This window comes from Staurois parvus, unplaced genomic scaffold (assembly GCF_062004578.1).
Source record: "Staurois parvus isolate SC_StPar_1 unplaced genomic scaffold, SC_StPar_1.0 ptg000364l, whole genome shotgun sequence".
Classification (NCBI taxonomy): domain Eukaryota; kingdom Metazoa; phylum Chordata; class Amphibia; order Anura; family Ranidae; genus Staurois; species Staurois parvus.
Genome location: NW_028318160.1, coordinates 827,143 through 843,857, shown reverse-complemented (window position 1 = coordinate 843,857; position 16,715 = coordinate 827,143). Strand labels below are relative to the sequence as shown.

The window sequence follows — 16,715 nt, the reverse complement described above, 5'->3', positions numbered from 1 at the left end:
CCCATCCAATGTCTGAAGTAATGTCACTATCCCATTTTTAACAGTAGACATCACTTATGTAATTAAATAATATTGTAGTAAACATGAGCATGTTAGCAACAGACAACACAGCAACCGTGAAGATCCCCATCAAGCAATAATCACCAATGCAGAATTACAAAATACAATGCGTTTTTACACAAAAGTCGACATTGGCAGAGTAAGTGAGCACTTTAAATAACTAGATTATATTTTCATGGGATCTAGTCAGAAATCAGTTGTGTACATTAACATTTTCTAAAAGATAATAGTAATTAACATACATCAAATTTAATAATGCTATCATTCATAAGCTATCATATGAACTGAAATGAAATAATGAATACAGATAAGCCATGTTGACAAATGTCATGCTGCTCTCTTATCAAAAGAATGTGGCAAGTTCAAAATATACTAGGGATGTGCCAGCAGTGACTCTGTCACAATCAATGTCTTATATGCCATATTCATTTTATTTAATAAGAACACTAAATTCACAACTTAATGTACTCTGAAAAGATTACTTGTAGCATTCACAGTTTGAGATGGGTCATCAAATCTAGTGCATTTGAAAACTGTAATTTTGCCAATAAGAGGCCAGCTTTGATTTTTCTTCTTCAATTTAGGCAACAGAGATCTTTTTTTTATGTATTAAAATATACAGTACAAGCTCACAGGATGAGGAAATTCTTATACCATGGAAGAATGTATTAGGTTAGCTTTGGTATTTTTTGTTTCATTTAGAAAGAGTATATGGGTATTTTCACCTATCAGAAACATAGAATATTGCTTGCACGTGGTTTTTATCTGGTGAAACTTCATGGAAAACCCACATTGCAAGACTAAGATGGTTAAAATTTGACCTTACTTCTGATGATTCAGAACATATTCATGACATATACATTTGTAAATGCTACAATTAAAAGATTGTCCTCTTTACAAGCTTGATATTTGAATTGGCAGATGTTGATGGATCTAATCAGTCATTGGCTTCTGTTATTTCTAAGGCCACTCGACTTTTTTTTTCTAAAAGTAGACTTGAGGGACATTAAAAATTACAGCCACTATTTTTTTTTCATAAAGAGCAATCAGGCTGTCTATTTATCATGGGAATGCCACAAAGGCTGGTGTGCAAGAAGCCAATCCATATTTTAAACCATGACTTTGTTGTCACTTTAGAAGATCCAAGTAACAGGGCACCAGTGGTTGTAAAGCTGAATAATTAAACACGTGCATCAGCGCATCCCCTATTGCCTCATATTCAAAAGAAACTTTACCACATGAGAGCAGCTTACCTCTCCAGAGATCTGATGGGCAGCATGGATAAAAGTGGAGAATGAATGCATAAGGACAAGCATACCAATCACACACATGGAAATAGTGTATATGGGCATTATACCCACAGCTACTTCCAGACACAAATTACATCATATACATTTTTAGAAGCACAATGTTATTTTTTTTATTTAATATTTTTTTTAAAGGTTTCTGTTTTTAGAATTTTACTCTTTATTTTACATTGATAAAAAGGCAATATGCAACATACATCTGGGAAAGAGAAGAGTTCTCCTCTGGTCTGGCCATCAGCAGGTCTTTTGTGTTTAGCTACAAATAATGATTGCGTAATAATCTTCACCAGATTAATAAAAAGTCAGTTTGCCCATAGGAATGCACTGCTGTCTGTTTCTCATCCGTCAATGGACAGTTGAAAAATGGATAGATGGAACACCCCTGTGAAAGGGGCCTAAAGGAAATCTGTTGCTTTGCCCTGAGGTTCTTTTTTACCATGTTCAATGGATATTTAAATTGATCTCAAATGCTTGTGCACAATAGCCCCTATTATATGTTATATAAACTATATGCATGCATTTGCATTTAATACAAATGGAAATCTCTCTTTCAAAGACTTGCAAAGACATTGTAACCATCATAATCTTACCTGTCTGCCACAAGGGGGTCCATATCGCTTAATTTTCAGGATAAATGGCTAAATGCAGCACTGGGCACTGTCGTCAGCAGAGTTTTAAACCAGTAAGTAAGTAAGTGAAAACTCTGCTGACATTTGCAACCACAATACACTGGTTCATGAGGACTCTCATCCTCCCCTACCTTCTTTACTATGTTAATACGTTGTTATTGTTTAAAGCAGACCAAATGTTTGAGTTTACATCTGTTTTAATGCTGGGGGAGCCAAGGGAATAGCAATGCTAGAGGAGCCAAGGGAATACAGCCCAAGGATAGTTCAAGAAATAGCACCATTCTGTTTCCAGAAATAATTAAAGTGGAATTCATTGTTTTCTCATCTAGACAATAAAATATGTAACCCCCCCTCCTATGTGCCCTCTGGAATGCCCGCTCAGCCTCTAACAAACTCTCTACTATCAATGACCTCTTCCTCTCCCACTCCCTCAACCTTCCTGCTTTTACTGAAACCTGGCTCCAGGATTCTGACTCTGTCTCCTCAGCTGCACTCTCCCATGGAGGCCTCCTCTAGACTCACTCGCCCAGACCCAGAGGACGAAAAGGGGGCAGAGTCGGACTTCTTCTTTCCCCACAATGCAGGTTCCAGGTTCTTCCTGCCCCCCCATCTCTGTCCCCCCGCTCTTTCGAAGTGCACTGTATTCATCTCTTTTCTCCCATTTGTCTGAGGATCGCAGTCATCTACCTTTCCCTGGGCCCAGTTTCACGCTTTCTCGATGAATTTCAGCATGGCTACCGTACTTTCTCTCTGAGGTCCCTGCCATCATCCTCGACGACTTTAACTTCCCAGTCAATGCTCACACCCCTGCCACCTCTCAACTACTCAACCTAACTTCCTCTTTTAACCTAACACAATGGTCACAATCCACCACCCACTGCAATGGCAACACCCTTGACCTTGTATTTACCCACCTATGCACTCCCTGTAACCTCTCTAACACCCCTTTTCCTCTCTCTGACTACAACATTATCAGCTTCACACTCTCCCTTACTCCTACCCCCCATGCCTCCAACCAGCAAACCGTCACCTGTAGAAACCTCCATCACCTCAGCCCTGACCTTCTTCACTCCGCTACTGAGCGCCTCTATGATGAAATTGCACTCCTGTCCTGCCCAGAGCTGGCCACATCTGCCTAAAACAACTATCATCCTCCCTGGACGCTCTTGCTCCTCTTTCTACACGCAGAACCTGGCCTCACCTGTCTGAACCCTGGCAAACAGATGACACCAGAAGCCTCAAGAGACACAACCGCACTCTTGAGCGTGCATGGCGTAAAAGTAAATCACTGAAAGACTTTAACCTCTACAAATCCGCTCTTCTTAAATACAACTCCAGCCTCTTTGCTGCTAAGCAAACATACTATAACACTCTCATCAAGACCCTCTCATCCAATCCTCGTCAACTCTTCTCTATCCTTAATTACTTACTCCACCCCCCACTGCCTCTACCCACCAACTTACTTACTGCACAGGAGATTGCCAGTCACTTTAAGAAGAAGATCGACACAATTCGTGATGAGATCTCCAGTGTCAAGCTTCCTCCTCTAACCAACATACCAGGTCCAACACCAAACTCAACACTCTCCTCCTTTGACCCGGTTACCTCTAAGAAAGTTATCGATCTCCTTTCCAAGGCCCACTTTACCACCTGTCCCCTGGATCCTGTCCCCTCACTATTGTTGCAGCCTCCTTCCTGCTCTATCCTAAACTCTCTAACCCACATCTTCAACCTCTCATTCTCCATGGGCACCTTTCCCTCCCCACTCAAACATGCACTGGTTACCCCCATTCTCAAAAAACCCTCGCTGGACCCCACCTGTTTGAATAACTTAAGACCCATCTCCCTGCTCCCGTTTGCCTCCAAGCTTCTCGAGCGCCTTGTTCACAACCGTATGAACTGCTACCTCACCGACAACAACCTTCTTGATCCCCGACAGTCTGGCTTCCACCCAACATTCCACAGAAACTGCCCTACTAAAATTCACTAATGACCTACTAACTGCTAATACCAACGGCCATTACTCCATACTCATACTCCTTGACCTTTCCACTGCCTTTGATAGAGTCGACCACCCGCTCCTCCTCAGTAAACTCCAGTCCATCGGCCTCTGTGACTCTGCTCTCTCCTGGTTCTCCTCTTACCTTTCTCAGTGCACTTTCAGTGTCACATACAACTCCTCCTCCTCCGCTCCTCTTCCCCTTTCTGTTGGGGTACCCCAAGGTTCTGTTCTTGGGCCTCTCCTTTTCTCTCTCTATACCTCCTCCCTGAGCCAACTGATAACCTCCCATGGCTTCCAATACCACCTCCATGCTGATGACACCCAGATCTATCTCTCCACTCCCCAGCTCACCCCCTCAATCTCCTCACGTATCACAAATCTACTAAGTGACATATCAGCATGGATGTCACATCACTACCTCAAACTCAATCTTTCAAAAACTGAGCTTGTAATATTTCCTCCTCCCCGATTCCCCACGCATGACTTTACCATTAAGATCAACAGCACAACCATTGGTCCTTCCCCTCATGCCAGGGCGCTAGGCGTAATCCTAGACTCTGGCCTCTCCTTTGGGCCCCACATCCACTCACTGGCTAAATCCTGCCTCCTCAACCTCCAGAACATTTCCAAAATCCGCAGCTTCCTGATCAATGACACCACAAAACAAGTTATTCACGCCTTGGTTATATCCCGCATCACTTACTGAAACTCCTTCCTCACTGGTCTACCGTTACACAGGCTATCCCCCCATCAGTCTATTATGAATGCTGTTGCTAGACTCATACACCTTACCAAGCGATCAGCGACTGCTGCCCCTCTCTGCCAATCCCTTCACTGGCTTCCCATAATCCAATGTATAAAATTCAAAATACTAACCACAGCTTACAAAGCCATTCACAACACTGCTCCTAGCTACATCACCGACCTCATCCACAGATATCGGCCAAATCGCCCACTCCGCTCCTCCCATGAAATCTTCCACTCTAGCTCCCTCATCAACTCCTCCCACGCTCGCCTCACCCACCCTGTTTGCCTTTAGGCAATCTTTGAAAACTCACTTGTCCAGGGAAGCCTACCCAACCTCCACCTAAGAACTGTACTTGAATCCCCTCCACCAGATCATCCCCCGCAGCTATCACCTTTTGTATCATCTCCCCCTTCCTTTAGATTGTACGCTCCAAGAGCAGGGTCCTCACATTCCTTCTGTACTGAAATGTATTGTAATTGTACTGTCTTCCTTATATTGTAAAGCGCTGCGCAAACTGTTGGCGCTACATAAATCCTGTATTATTATAATAATAATAATAATAAGAGGTATGTGCCGTTTTACATTTATTTTGTACACTTACAAAATGTTTGTGTATGAAATGAACACAGAAACTAATTTAAACTTTTGAAAAGTACTAGAGTCAGATACAGTTAGTCACCTAGAATTTTTAGAAAGCCAGCAATGGCAGACTATATTTCTCTCATGACAGATCAGGAGAGGTCCACAGTGATACTTCAGGTATACTGTAGGTGTAGTCAGCTACAGCACTGTGCAAATTAGCTGGGACAAGCATGCTAGCACTGTTTCAGGAACCTGTATTGGGCTTATGCAAATTTAAACTTGCTGCAGGTTGACTTCTACATGTGTAAACCTGTTTGAGAAGGTGGTCTCCTGGTTTTCAGTTTTTTACTTCAGTCTGAACCAATCTTTCTTGCAGTGAGGATGTGATTGAAGTTGGTTCCCTATAGTTAATATTATGTTATTTTTGTACAGATGTAGATGTACTATAGATATATATGTAGATGCAGATGGATATCACTCCATGAAAGAGACTAAAAGTAATTGCTTTGAGAGAAAATACTGAATTTACAGTATGGGAGATAGCAAATGTAGTTGGTGTGGGGAAATCAAGTGTTTCAGGGATTGTGAATCTGAATCAAGAGACAGGGTCTTCTCGGAAATGACGTTCTGGAAGATAAAGAAATACTATGTGGAGGGATGATAGTCTACTCATTAGCTCATTAACCCGAAGATAACCAGTGGGGACATCAAAAGGGAGCTTGCATCATGGAGTTAATGTGGACGCTTTCACTGTGCTAGGTCGACTCCTCCAGTTTGGTCGCAAAGCTAGGTGCCCAGTTAAGAATCAGCTCTTGACACCACACTATGAAGAAGAAGCAGTTGCAATGGGCAAAGAAGCATAGAAACGGGACTTTGAAGCAGTGGAAGAAAGTAAGTGGAAGATGGAGTGTTCCAGCAATACCTAAGTCCCTGCCACAATTCCAAGTTAAATAAGGAGTTTATTTCCCAACAAAAATTACAAGTATTGGAATGACCAGGAAATTCACCAGACTTAAACCCAATAAAAAACCTGTGGGCCATTTCGACCATAAGTAGGATGGATTGTAGAACAATTAAAATGATAGAAAGTGTTCTTCAAGTGTGATTTAGGGACCCTGAAGTGAAGGATTTGTGTGAAAAATTTGTGGCATCAATGCCTAAGAGTGTAAGGGAGGTAGTTAAAACTAAGGGAAGCCATATCCATTACTGACAGATATTAAAAACAATTTGTTTTGTAAACCTGAAATTGTCTCACTGTAATGTCCTGTTTGTCCCGACTAATTTGCACAGTACTGTAGGCTGATTCAGGTGGTTTGAAATTTATGATGGCTTCTTATATCCATCGTGGTCTTATGTACTACCAGAGTGTCTTACCATTGTAATCAGAACAGGAAATTTTCAAAACAGTGGCACAAGTAGGTGAGGAAAACCACATAAAGTGTCATAGCCTTTCTTCTCTAACAAAAACTAGAGAACATTTTTGCCTGGATTTCCACTTACAAAATGAGATGCATATTTGTAAGTAATGGGTTGTCCCATTAAATCTAATCCATAAACATGGAGTACAGAAGGTTCGTCCAATGTCTATCCTTAGTGAAATCACCATTTCCTAGTGCATCCTGCAAAATATTGCTAAGATTGGTTCCATCAATGTAGGCACATTTTTTGGATACCCTGTTTTTGAAAATGAGATTTGTTGGAATTGGGTGACAAATGCAAAGTTCTGGATTATCGTGTACAGGACTCTTGTTTCTATATTTTTAGAATATAAGATTTGTCCTATGTTTTCTACCTGTATTCCCCAAATGTTTCATCCTTCATTGGTCTTGCTTCAGAATCCACCTGAGTGTCTTCTTTGTCTTTCACTGTTTGGACAGAGTATGTAAGTAGACATTTAGTATAAGAAATAAAGGGTAGTAATAAAAAAATATATACAAACCAAAAAAATATCACAGCCCAACCTTTCCACTAAATAAATCCACTACATGTGTAGAAATATGAGGGTGGAAGTCTACAAAAATTCCCCGTATTAACCGGCGCAGTGTGTGTAATAAAATATTTAAGGAAATATATAAAATATATAACTACAAATGGCAGTACAATCAATCTTCAATAATGAGTACCTGCTAGCGTTAAGCCTAGCAGGTAGTCCCATCATTTAAACAGCAACCTACAACTACAGATGCAAGGCACCCACTGCCGCAGATCAGGAAGGAGTGAGGGCTCTCGGTATATGAAAAAACAAAAATAAAGATAAACAGTGCAAACAGCACCAATAGTATGGTAGGTTAAAAACTGTATACAAATGTATTACATTTTATAAAACTGCACTAACAAAACTCTAGTGATGTAGAGCTGGGGATAAGGTAAGCAGCTGGTCTGATCTGTCAGGTGTGCTGGACCACTCTGGAAATGGAGATGGGAAGGAGCCGTACCACGAGATGAGCAACCACAAAGCCAATCCAAAGATGTTCTGCCCTCCACTGTGATGTTGCTGAGGTGCATGCACTCATTGTGTGGTGAAACTCCTTCCCTTCTCTGATTTCAGCATGGGCAGCATACTGTGCTGACACCAGTGGGATCAGGAGCTTGAAAGATGAGGTCAACAGCATCACATTCCGATAGCCATACAAGTCATGGTTGTATGGGATTTTAAAGATGCAATTGAGTGTCTTTGCGTATGTAGGTTTATGTCACTACCACTTTCCATAGCCACTGCAATAGCTCTGAAATATATGTAAACGTTTTTCAAATGTAACTACACTCCCTGCTGATTGTGGAAGGGAGTTTCCTTACTGGTATACCAGTTAAGAACCCCTTACGCAGTTTAAGACCGCACCGCCTCTTATCCAAGCTTATTGGCCATGTCTCTTCTTTTAAGATAAATGGTTTCCTCCCAATGTTAGAATCATCTCTTCTCCTGGGAGAATAAATGTAATGTTTGTAGTTGTTCCTTATAACTGAGGTCCCCCATTTTAGCCTTGTTCTCCTTCTCTGGACTCCAGTTTAAGCACATCTTCCTGAGGACTGCTGACCAAAACTGGACTGCACAATCAAAATGAGAACTAACCAGAGTTTTGTAACCTCACAGAATTAAAAACAAGAATGATGGCAAACACATTACACAGACAGTCATCAAGGAGCATGATTTTAAATAGGTTTGGAATGGTGCCATAAAAGCTAGCCATACATGATACAATTATCTTATTCAATTCCCTTTTGGTTTACCTTCAAATGTGTAGTGCAAGGGCCTGTCTGATTACATACAAATTGAAGGTGTTTAGGTTTGACCTCATATTATATTATATATTATTATAAACTCGTAGTAATAATATTATATGGTTTTGGTAATTCTAAAGGCAAATTGTACAAGACAATTTTATAATGTATGGCCAGCCTTATTGAAGTTCATTTATGGTTGGTCCACACAGTAGCAGGCATGGACTACTCAAAAGCTGCACATACAATACAAACAGATCCCTGTGTTCACATATTGTCTTATGTGTATCTTAGCATATATTAATGGAAGCACTAGGATTTTTTGCATTGTTTGAATTCTGATATTAACTATTACACACACAGAAAAGTGCTCTAACCTCCTCACCCAATCAATCCAAACGGGACTCATGGGTGTACAGCCAAGGCTCCTGACAGCCAATTGTAGCAAATGTGAAGAGAAGTTGGTACACAGATATGGATCCTTAATGCAATTTAATTTCACAGAGCATCAGGTCAATGAAGACAGAGACGCTAACGCATTTCAGCCAGAGAGGCCTTACTTATAGCTCATGAACCCTGTGACGATAAATTGCATTAAGGATCCATGTCCATGTACCAGCTTCTTTTCACATTCGTTTTAAATTGTTATTCTTCTTTAAGAGACCTAATAACATAAAAAAAAGTTGTTGTTTTTTTAAATAGAAAGGATTATGCAATTTTAGGAAGTGTGACAGAGAAGCAGTTGAAAGTAGCTAAAGATAGTTAAAAGGACAGGTTAGGTCTCACCTGAGTACTTGCCCCCTTTACTGCGTTTGATGAAGCACAGGATGAGAAGGATAAGCAGCAGCAGTACAATAGCACTTATCAGCCCAATAAACCAGCCTTCTGTAGCGAATCCTTTCTGAGTAACAACTGAACCAGAAAAATTATATAAAGAGACAGGTATTCAGCAAAGAGGAAGAGATGAAAGTGATAGTTTTTCTTTATGCTTTAAGCAATTACTTGGTAGCTGTCTCCACTGCTAGAACCAATTACAGATCTAAACAATATATTTTATGTGATAGAAAAAATGGTGTATATGCTTGTCATACAACTATCATTAGAGATTAATGAAGGCTGACATTGCTGATCTCTCCTTTTAAGAATGCTAAGTTCCTGGCTGTCATGCTGATGCCTTCATTTAAATGATGTCTAAGTCACTTCCCAGAACATGTGTTAGGGCTAAGTAGTTTTCGGACTCAAAAGTACTGAAGTCAGACAAAGCCACCTAAGTAGGTTTAAAATGGCAGCCCCTATACTTTTCTCATGACATCTATCAAAAAATGTCACTTTTGGATAAAATGATTCTTTACCACCTTCCTAATTACAATCCCTGCATTATGCGCAAGATACATTATTAAACATCCCCTACCTTTGTCAGTTTAATTTACCAACCATAGATTTCAAGGCATTAGATGATATGGACAGCCCCATTACACCACTTGAATTTGTACAAGCAATTAAACAGACAAAAGCGAGCAAGGTCCCGGGAACTGATGGACTTATATTAGGGTATTATAAGAACTTTTAACCCCAGCTCACCACACACCTTGTAGAGGTGTTTAATGCACTCACAGGCAAGTGCATAATGTACACCCTGAATCGTTATCGGCATACATTACTGTCCTACCAAAAGAAGGAAAAGACCAAACACTATGCACAAATTATAGACTGATTTTCTTACTAAAAATCAATCTCAAACTTTTCACTAAAATATTGGAAGCAAGACTGATTCCACATTTACAGAGTATCATACACTTAGACCAAGTGGGATTTATGCCAGGTAGAGAGGCGAGTGACAGGATAAGGGCTATCTGGATATTAAAAGTGAAATGCAAATTTGTAAGTAAAAAAAAAATACATTAATTACTTTGCAAAGCTAAAAAAATGCGGACTCTACGGGTCAATATCTAATATTACAGGGGTCCATTTGTGACATAGAAGTGACTAGTCAACTATTATGCTCCAAAGCCTACCAATCCCGCTTCTTCTCTCATTTATTGAGGGTATTTCCCCACATACGAAGGGTGCCCTAATCGTGATTGTTGACTGTAATCTGGTGCTGAATAGACAGTTAGACTTCTCCTCTCCAACCAATCAACACTGGGACTCTACTGAAGCCAATTTGACTTATGGGACTTCACCTATTATTTTGCACCCCACAATTGCCATACATACATAGACCACTTTCTCGTACCCCAGGCTTTCCTCCCCGATGTCCTCAATGTTAAGATATTGTTCACCCCATGGTTCGACCATTCACTTCTCTTACTCACCTGTAGAACGCTGGCCTCCACTCCCCAACTCTTGACATCTTAACGATTCCATATTGTCTTTCGATGAGGTGCAGGGGACCATACAAGGCTATCTCCAACTACTTTAAAGATAAGCTCACATAAGCTTCAACTCCTACAATTTTATGAGAAGCCCACAAAGCCACACTCAGAGGGAAACTAATACAAATCGCCTCTTGCAGAAAGAAAGGGAATCTAGAGTATCATTTCTATCCTCCCGCCTAACACAACTAGAAGCCCAATTTAAACAATCCCACACTACTTCCATGCGTTAACAACTAGAAGCTACTATAGTTGAGCTTAATCTCCTTATCGACAATAAAGCCGAAAAACAACTCAAATGGTCAAAACACAAATATTACACGTGTGCTAAGAAACTGGGGCCAATGCTGGCTAATCTTCTCAAGTCCCACACCCGCAATACTAACCCGATTAGATTACGCCTTCCTAACAAAATAACCACAGCTAATCCCTCCAAAATCGTAGACACGTTCGTCACAGCCCTGTCCAAGTTATACCAGTCCACTTCTATGGTAGATGCGTTGAAAGCTGATATCACCGTCCCAGAGGTTCTCACTGCAATAAAAATGCTTAAGACGCAAAAAAACCCTGAACCTGACGGCTTTTCGGGGTTTACTATAAAAAATTTGCTGATTCTCTGGCCTTTCACTTAACCAATTTTTTTAACCATCTACGCTCCCACTCGAACCTTCATCCATCATCCACAGCAGCTCCAATAGTGATGCTTCTGAAACCTGGAAAAGACCCTCATGATCCCCATAACTTTAGACCAATTTCATTATTAAATGTCGACATCAAAATTTTAGTGAAAATGCTCGCCACCTGAATTAACTCCTTTTTGCACCTTCTCATTCACAAAGATCAAGGGGGCTTTATCCTCCTTTGACACAAAGCATGTGACTCCCTTTCTTGGGAATATATGTACTATGCCTATTTTTATATCCTGGGTGCAGGCTCTCTATTGTGGAGCCTCTGCCACAGTCTGTTACCTCTCCAGGCAATCCTCTCCCTTTCCTATTCAAGGAGGAACATGCCCTGGAACCTTTGCTTTGCCTTATCAGAACCAACCCGGACGTGAAAGGAGTCACATTCACCCATCAATCTTTTAAAGCTAGTGCATTTGCTGATTACCTAATTTTGGTGCTTACCCAACCACCCACACCTCCCTACCCACTCTTTTTTCCATCCCAACCAAATTTTCCACCATATCGGGTTTAATAGTAAATTAGGGCAAATCTTCAGCACTTAATGTTTCCCTCCCCGCAGCAGATGTGAACTTTCTGAAACAAAATTAAAATTTTGCCTGACCCCTTAAACATCTGGAATACTTGGGGATTAATCTCACAAACTCGTATCATACTCTCTACGAGGCCAATTATAACAGAATTTTCTGTTCTTTGAAAACTCTACTTGCAAACTGGTCACATCAACCTCTTTCAGGGGTGGGTAGAATGAATGCAGTGAAAATGACTATCCTTCTTAAAGTATTATACTTATTCTGCACTCGTCCCAGTTTCCTCTTACACTGTGAAATCCTTTCAAAACTACGTCTTACATTTTATATGGGCCAATAAAAGATCCTGGGTCACTAAAAGCACTATGCTCACATTTCGAAAACAGGGAGGCCTGAGAGTTCCCCTTACTCCAAGTACTATGTGGCGGCTCAAATCACACTTTTGTCCTCATTGTATGCAACGCAATTAGCCCCTGTATGGGTTACTTTGGAAGCGCTCTCCTGCCACCTCATCTTCCTGACTTTGCTTTTGTGGCTCCCCCGAAATCCAGACCCATGTCTATCAGTCCCTTATGGCCCATTCATTGCAAATATGGGACTCCATGAAATACGCTAGCGGCTTAATTTCCCCTCACCTACCACTCCTTCCCCTTGTGGGTAACCCTGTGTTCCCACCTGGCCTCGAATCTCCTGCCACATTCCAGTGATGGATCTCTCACAATTTCCACTGTATCCATTTGTTTCTTATGGGTCGCTCAGTTTACACTTGGGCAGAACTCCGGGACAAACATCAAATCCCTCCCTCAGAACTTTTCCGATACTTACAAATTAAGCATTGGGTAACATCAACCCTCATCGATAAAGACCCAACCACACAATTATCTCTATTTGAACACATCTGCCACCGGATGCCTCTCTCCTAAACTTATCTCTATCCTGTACTCACAATTAACTAATCTACCGAACCCTAACAATCACGCTTACGTCTCCAGATTGAAAAGAGATCTAAACAGCATGATCGCGCACGCTGGTCACAGATTTGGTTAACCCTAACCTCATGCTCTATCAATGTCCTCACCATGGAATCTGCGTTCAAAACGGTCACATGGTGGTATCTGGTCCCATCTCGCTTAGCATTTCTTCATCCATCAGCCCCTAATATTTGTTTCCGAGGGTGTGACGCACCGGGAGATGTCCTACAGATATGGTGGACATGCTCTATGCTTTCCCGGTTCTGGTCAAGGGTTCTAAAACTACTTCAATCACCAATCATGAGCCCCTTCCCAAGAGATCCTTGGTATACCCTCTTACACCTGAAACCCCTGGGTTTGTCTAAACACCAATTCAAACTTGCCACCCATGTATTATTGGCGGCTAAACAAACCATAGCGAAAGCATGCAAACAGCAGTTTGTGTCCTATACAGAAGTTCACCGCCGCCTTGATTTCTTTTTGATAAACGAAAAAATATCCAGCATTGTTTTAGACACCCATGAGAGATTTCTTAAAATTTGGACTCCATGGATCCAACATGCCTATCCCGAGATCTCAGTGGTTAGCTTCTCCACTCTATAACTGTCTTAACTCTTATAATTCGAACCCGGGTGTCTCAGATATTCAACTCCTGAGTTATCTCTTCTTTTTTACTGTCCTTTTTCTAGATTTTCTTTTTCTGGTCCTTCCACAGGGATGCCATACGAACCATGAGGTGTCTTATACACCTCCTGTTTGGATTGCAAATTTGTGTATCCTCCAAGATATTACTCTATACCAGTGTCAGCTGATGAATCATGAATACATAGTATATTTTGTGCATCAGCTAACTAACCGACACATTTAGTATGTTTATTTCTGTCATTTGAAAAGTTGTTTATAATGTTACCTATTTAAATTTTGTTCACTCACATAAGACCGCCATTAATAGCTATTTACTTTGTAACTTTGGGTTTATGTACTAGTATGCGGTCACGTTTGATCTCTGTATTTAAATTTATCAAAAAAACCTAATAAATAAGGTTTAATTTAGGAGTGGATGGTCATGCAATATGGAATCCTGCAGCTGTCAACACAGATCCAGGAAGATTGAGGAAGCTCAAAGATAAAAGTAACAACAGCGCAGGATATCACTCAGCATATGATAAACATTTATTGCAATAAAAGCGTAACACACCTGCATCTTAAAACTCTGGTGTTCAGCACAGGGGAGACATGGAGACATCATAAGCTGGTGGTGTGTAGCTGCAAAACAAGAACCTCTCATGCCAGCAACGAGAGTGTATGTTCTGACAGTTATCAGAGACTGCCGGAGCTCAGCATTCTGGAGCACTGTGTCCTGCCTTATGGTGTTCCCAGTCTGGTACTGGGAAAGATGTACCAGTACTACACGAGGAACACCATGAGGCAAAACACAGAGCTCCAGAACGCTGAGCTCTGGTGGGTCTCTGATAGCTGTCAGAACATACACTCTCTTTGTCAGCATGAGAGATTCTTGTTTTGCGGCTACACATCAACAGCTGATGATGTCTCCATGTCTCCACTGTGCTGAACACCAGTGTTTTAAGATGCAGGTGTGTTACGTTTTTATTGCAATAAATGTTTATCATATGCTGAATGATATCCTGCGCTGTTGTTACTTTTATCTTTGAGCTTCCTCGATCTTCCTGGATCTGTATTGACAGCTGCAGGATTCCATATTGCATGACCATCAACTCTTTATTATTATCCTTGACAAGACTTTTTTGGAAAGCTGGAACCTGTAGTGTGCTGGATTGGTTTGGCAGTTTCTTTCTGGTGGTGATCTGGGGTGTGTTGTCTGTATTGCAGGTAAGACATAGGTATATCTTGCTGAGGTCTCAGCTGCTGCCTGTCCGATAGCAACAGAAAGATGCTCCAGAAGATCGATATTTGGATAGGTGTAGAGGTTCGCTCAGTATGGAAGGTGGTCACACTTGTAGTTTTTAAAAGACACAACTTCCAGTGTGACCACCTTCTATACCGAGCACACTTCTACACCTATCCACACATCCTTTTTTTTGTAAACTGATGCCCAAAAATCAACTGCATATAACAAATGAGGTCCTACTAAAGCTTTGTACATGATTATGTATCTCTCTCTTCCTATGGAGAATATACTTCCTAATCCAAGAAAGTATTAATGCAGCATGTTTTTTGCACACTGTTATTGAAGCAGAAATTGGGGCAGCACAGTGGCTATATGGTTAGCACTTCCGCCTGGCAGTACTAGGGTCATTGGTTTGAATTCCAACCACAGCACCATCTGCCCGGAGTTTGCATGTTCTCCCTGTGCCTGCGTGGGTTTCCTCCGGGTACTCCGGTTTCCTCCCACACTCCAAAGACACACTGGTAGGTGAATTGGATCCTGTCTAAATTGGCCCTAGTATGTGTATGTATGAATGTGAGTTAGGGACCTTAGATTGTACGCCCCTTGAGGGTTAGGGACTGATGTGAATGTACAATATATATATATATATATATATATATATATATGTAAAGTGCTGCGTAAATTGACAGCGCTATATAACTACCTGAAATAAATAATAAAATAAATAAATAAATAAATTGAAGTATCTTTCATTACCTGCATACTTGCCAATTTTTCCAAATATGCTGGGACAAGCTTGCTTTTTAGTCAGCTATCATGCTGTGGCTGTGTCCCGCCCTACAGTCAGGTCCATAAATATTGGGACATCGACACAATTCTGACATTTTTGGCTCTATACACCACCACAATGGATTTGAAAGAAAACGATCAAGATGGGCTTTAACTGCAGACTGTCAGCTTTAATTTGAGGGTATTTACATCAAAATCAGGTGAACGGTGTAGGAATTACAACAGTTTGCATATGTGCCTCCCACTTGTTAAGGGACCAAAAGTAATGGGACAGAATAATAATAATCATAAATCAAACTTTCACTTTTTAATACTTGGTTGCAAATCCTTTGCAGTCAATTACAGCCTAAAGTCTGGAACGCATAGACATCACCAGACGCTGGGTTTCATCCCTGGTGATGCTCTGCCAGGCCTATACTGCAACTGTCTTCAGTTCCTGCTTGTTCTTGGGGCATTTTCCCTTCAGTTTTGTCTTCAGCAAGTGAAATGCATGCTCAATCGGATTCAGGTCAGGTGATTGACTTGGCCATTGCATAACATTCCACTTCTTTCCCTTAAAAAACTCTTTGGTTGCTTTTGCAGTATGCTTTGGGTCATTGTCCATCTGCACTGTGAAGCGCCGTCCAATGAGTTCTGAAGCATTTGGCTGAATATGAGAAACTAACAAGCTGCTTGGCAGAACTCTGGAGACATAGAGGACAGATAGTTTTCCTTCAGGAAACTAATTTTAAACTTGACAAAATTCCTAAACTATACAACAAGCATTTTCCAATGGTTTATCATAGTCCATCTCCATCCTCTAAATCCAAGGGTACCAGCATTTTAATATTGAACTCTCTTCCTTGGCAACTCCTTGATGTCCGCACGGATCATGAGGGCAGGTTCCTGCGGATTAAAGGCCGGATCTATACACATACATTTACCCTTGCAAACATTGACTTGCCCAACTG

The 16,715-nt window shown here is 41.0% G+C and overlaps 1 protein-coding gene across 9 annotated transcripts in view; it reads right to left on the bottom strand.

Annotated features, from left to right (window-relative positions):
* L1CAM (L1 cell adhesion molecule) overlaps positions 1-16,715 on the bottom strand; it is a 721,289-nt gene that overhangs the window by 24,563 nt on the left and 680,011 nt on the right. For all 9 annotated transcript variants that reach the window (XM_089685157.1, XM_089685163.1, XM_089685158.1 and 6 more), the window contains 2 exons: positions 9,334-9,459; positions 7,121-7,193 (listed from right to left, as the gene is read on the bottom strand). In XM_089685157.1, coding sequence (XP_089541283.1) covers positions 7,121-7,193; positions 9,334-9,459 — 199 coding nt within the window. The remainder of the gene's footprint in view (positions 1-7,120; positions 7,194-9,333; positions 9,460-16,715) is intronic.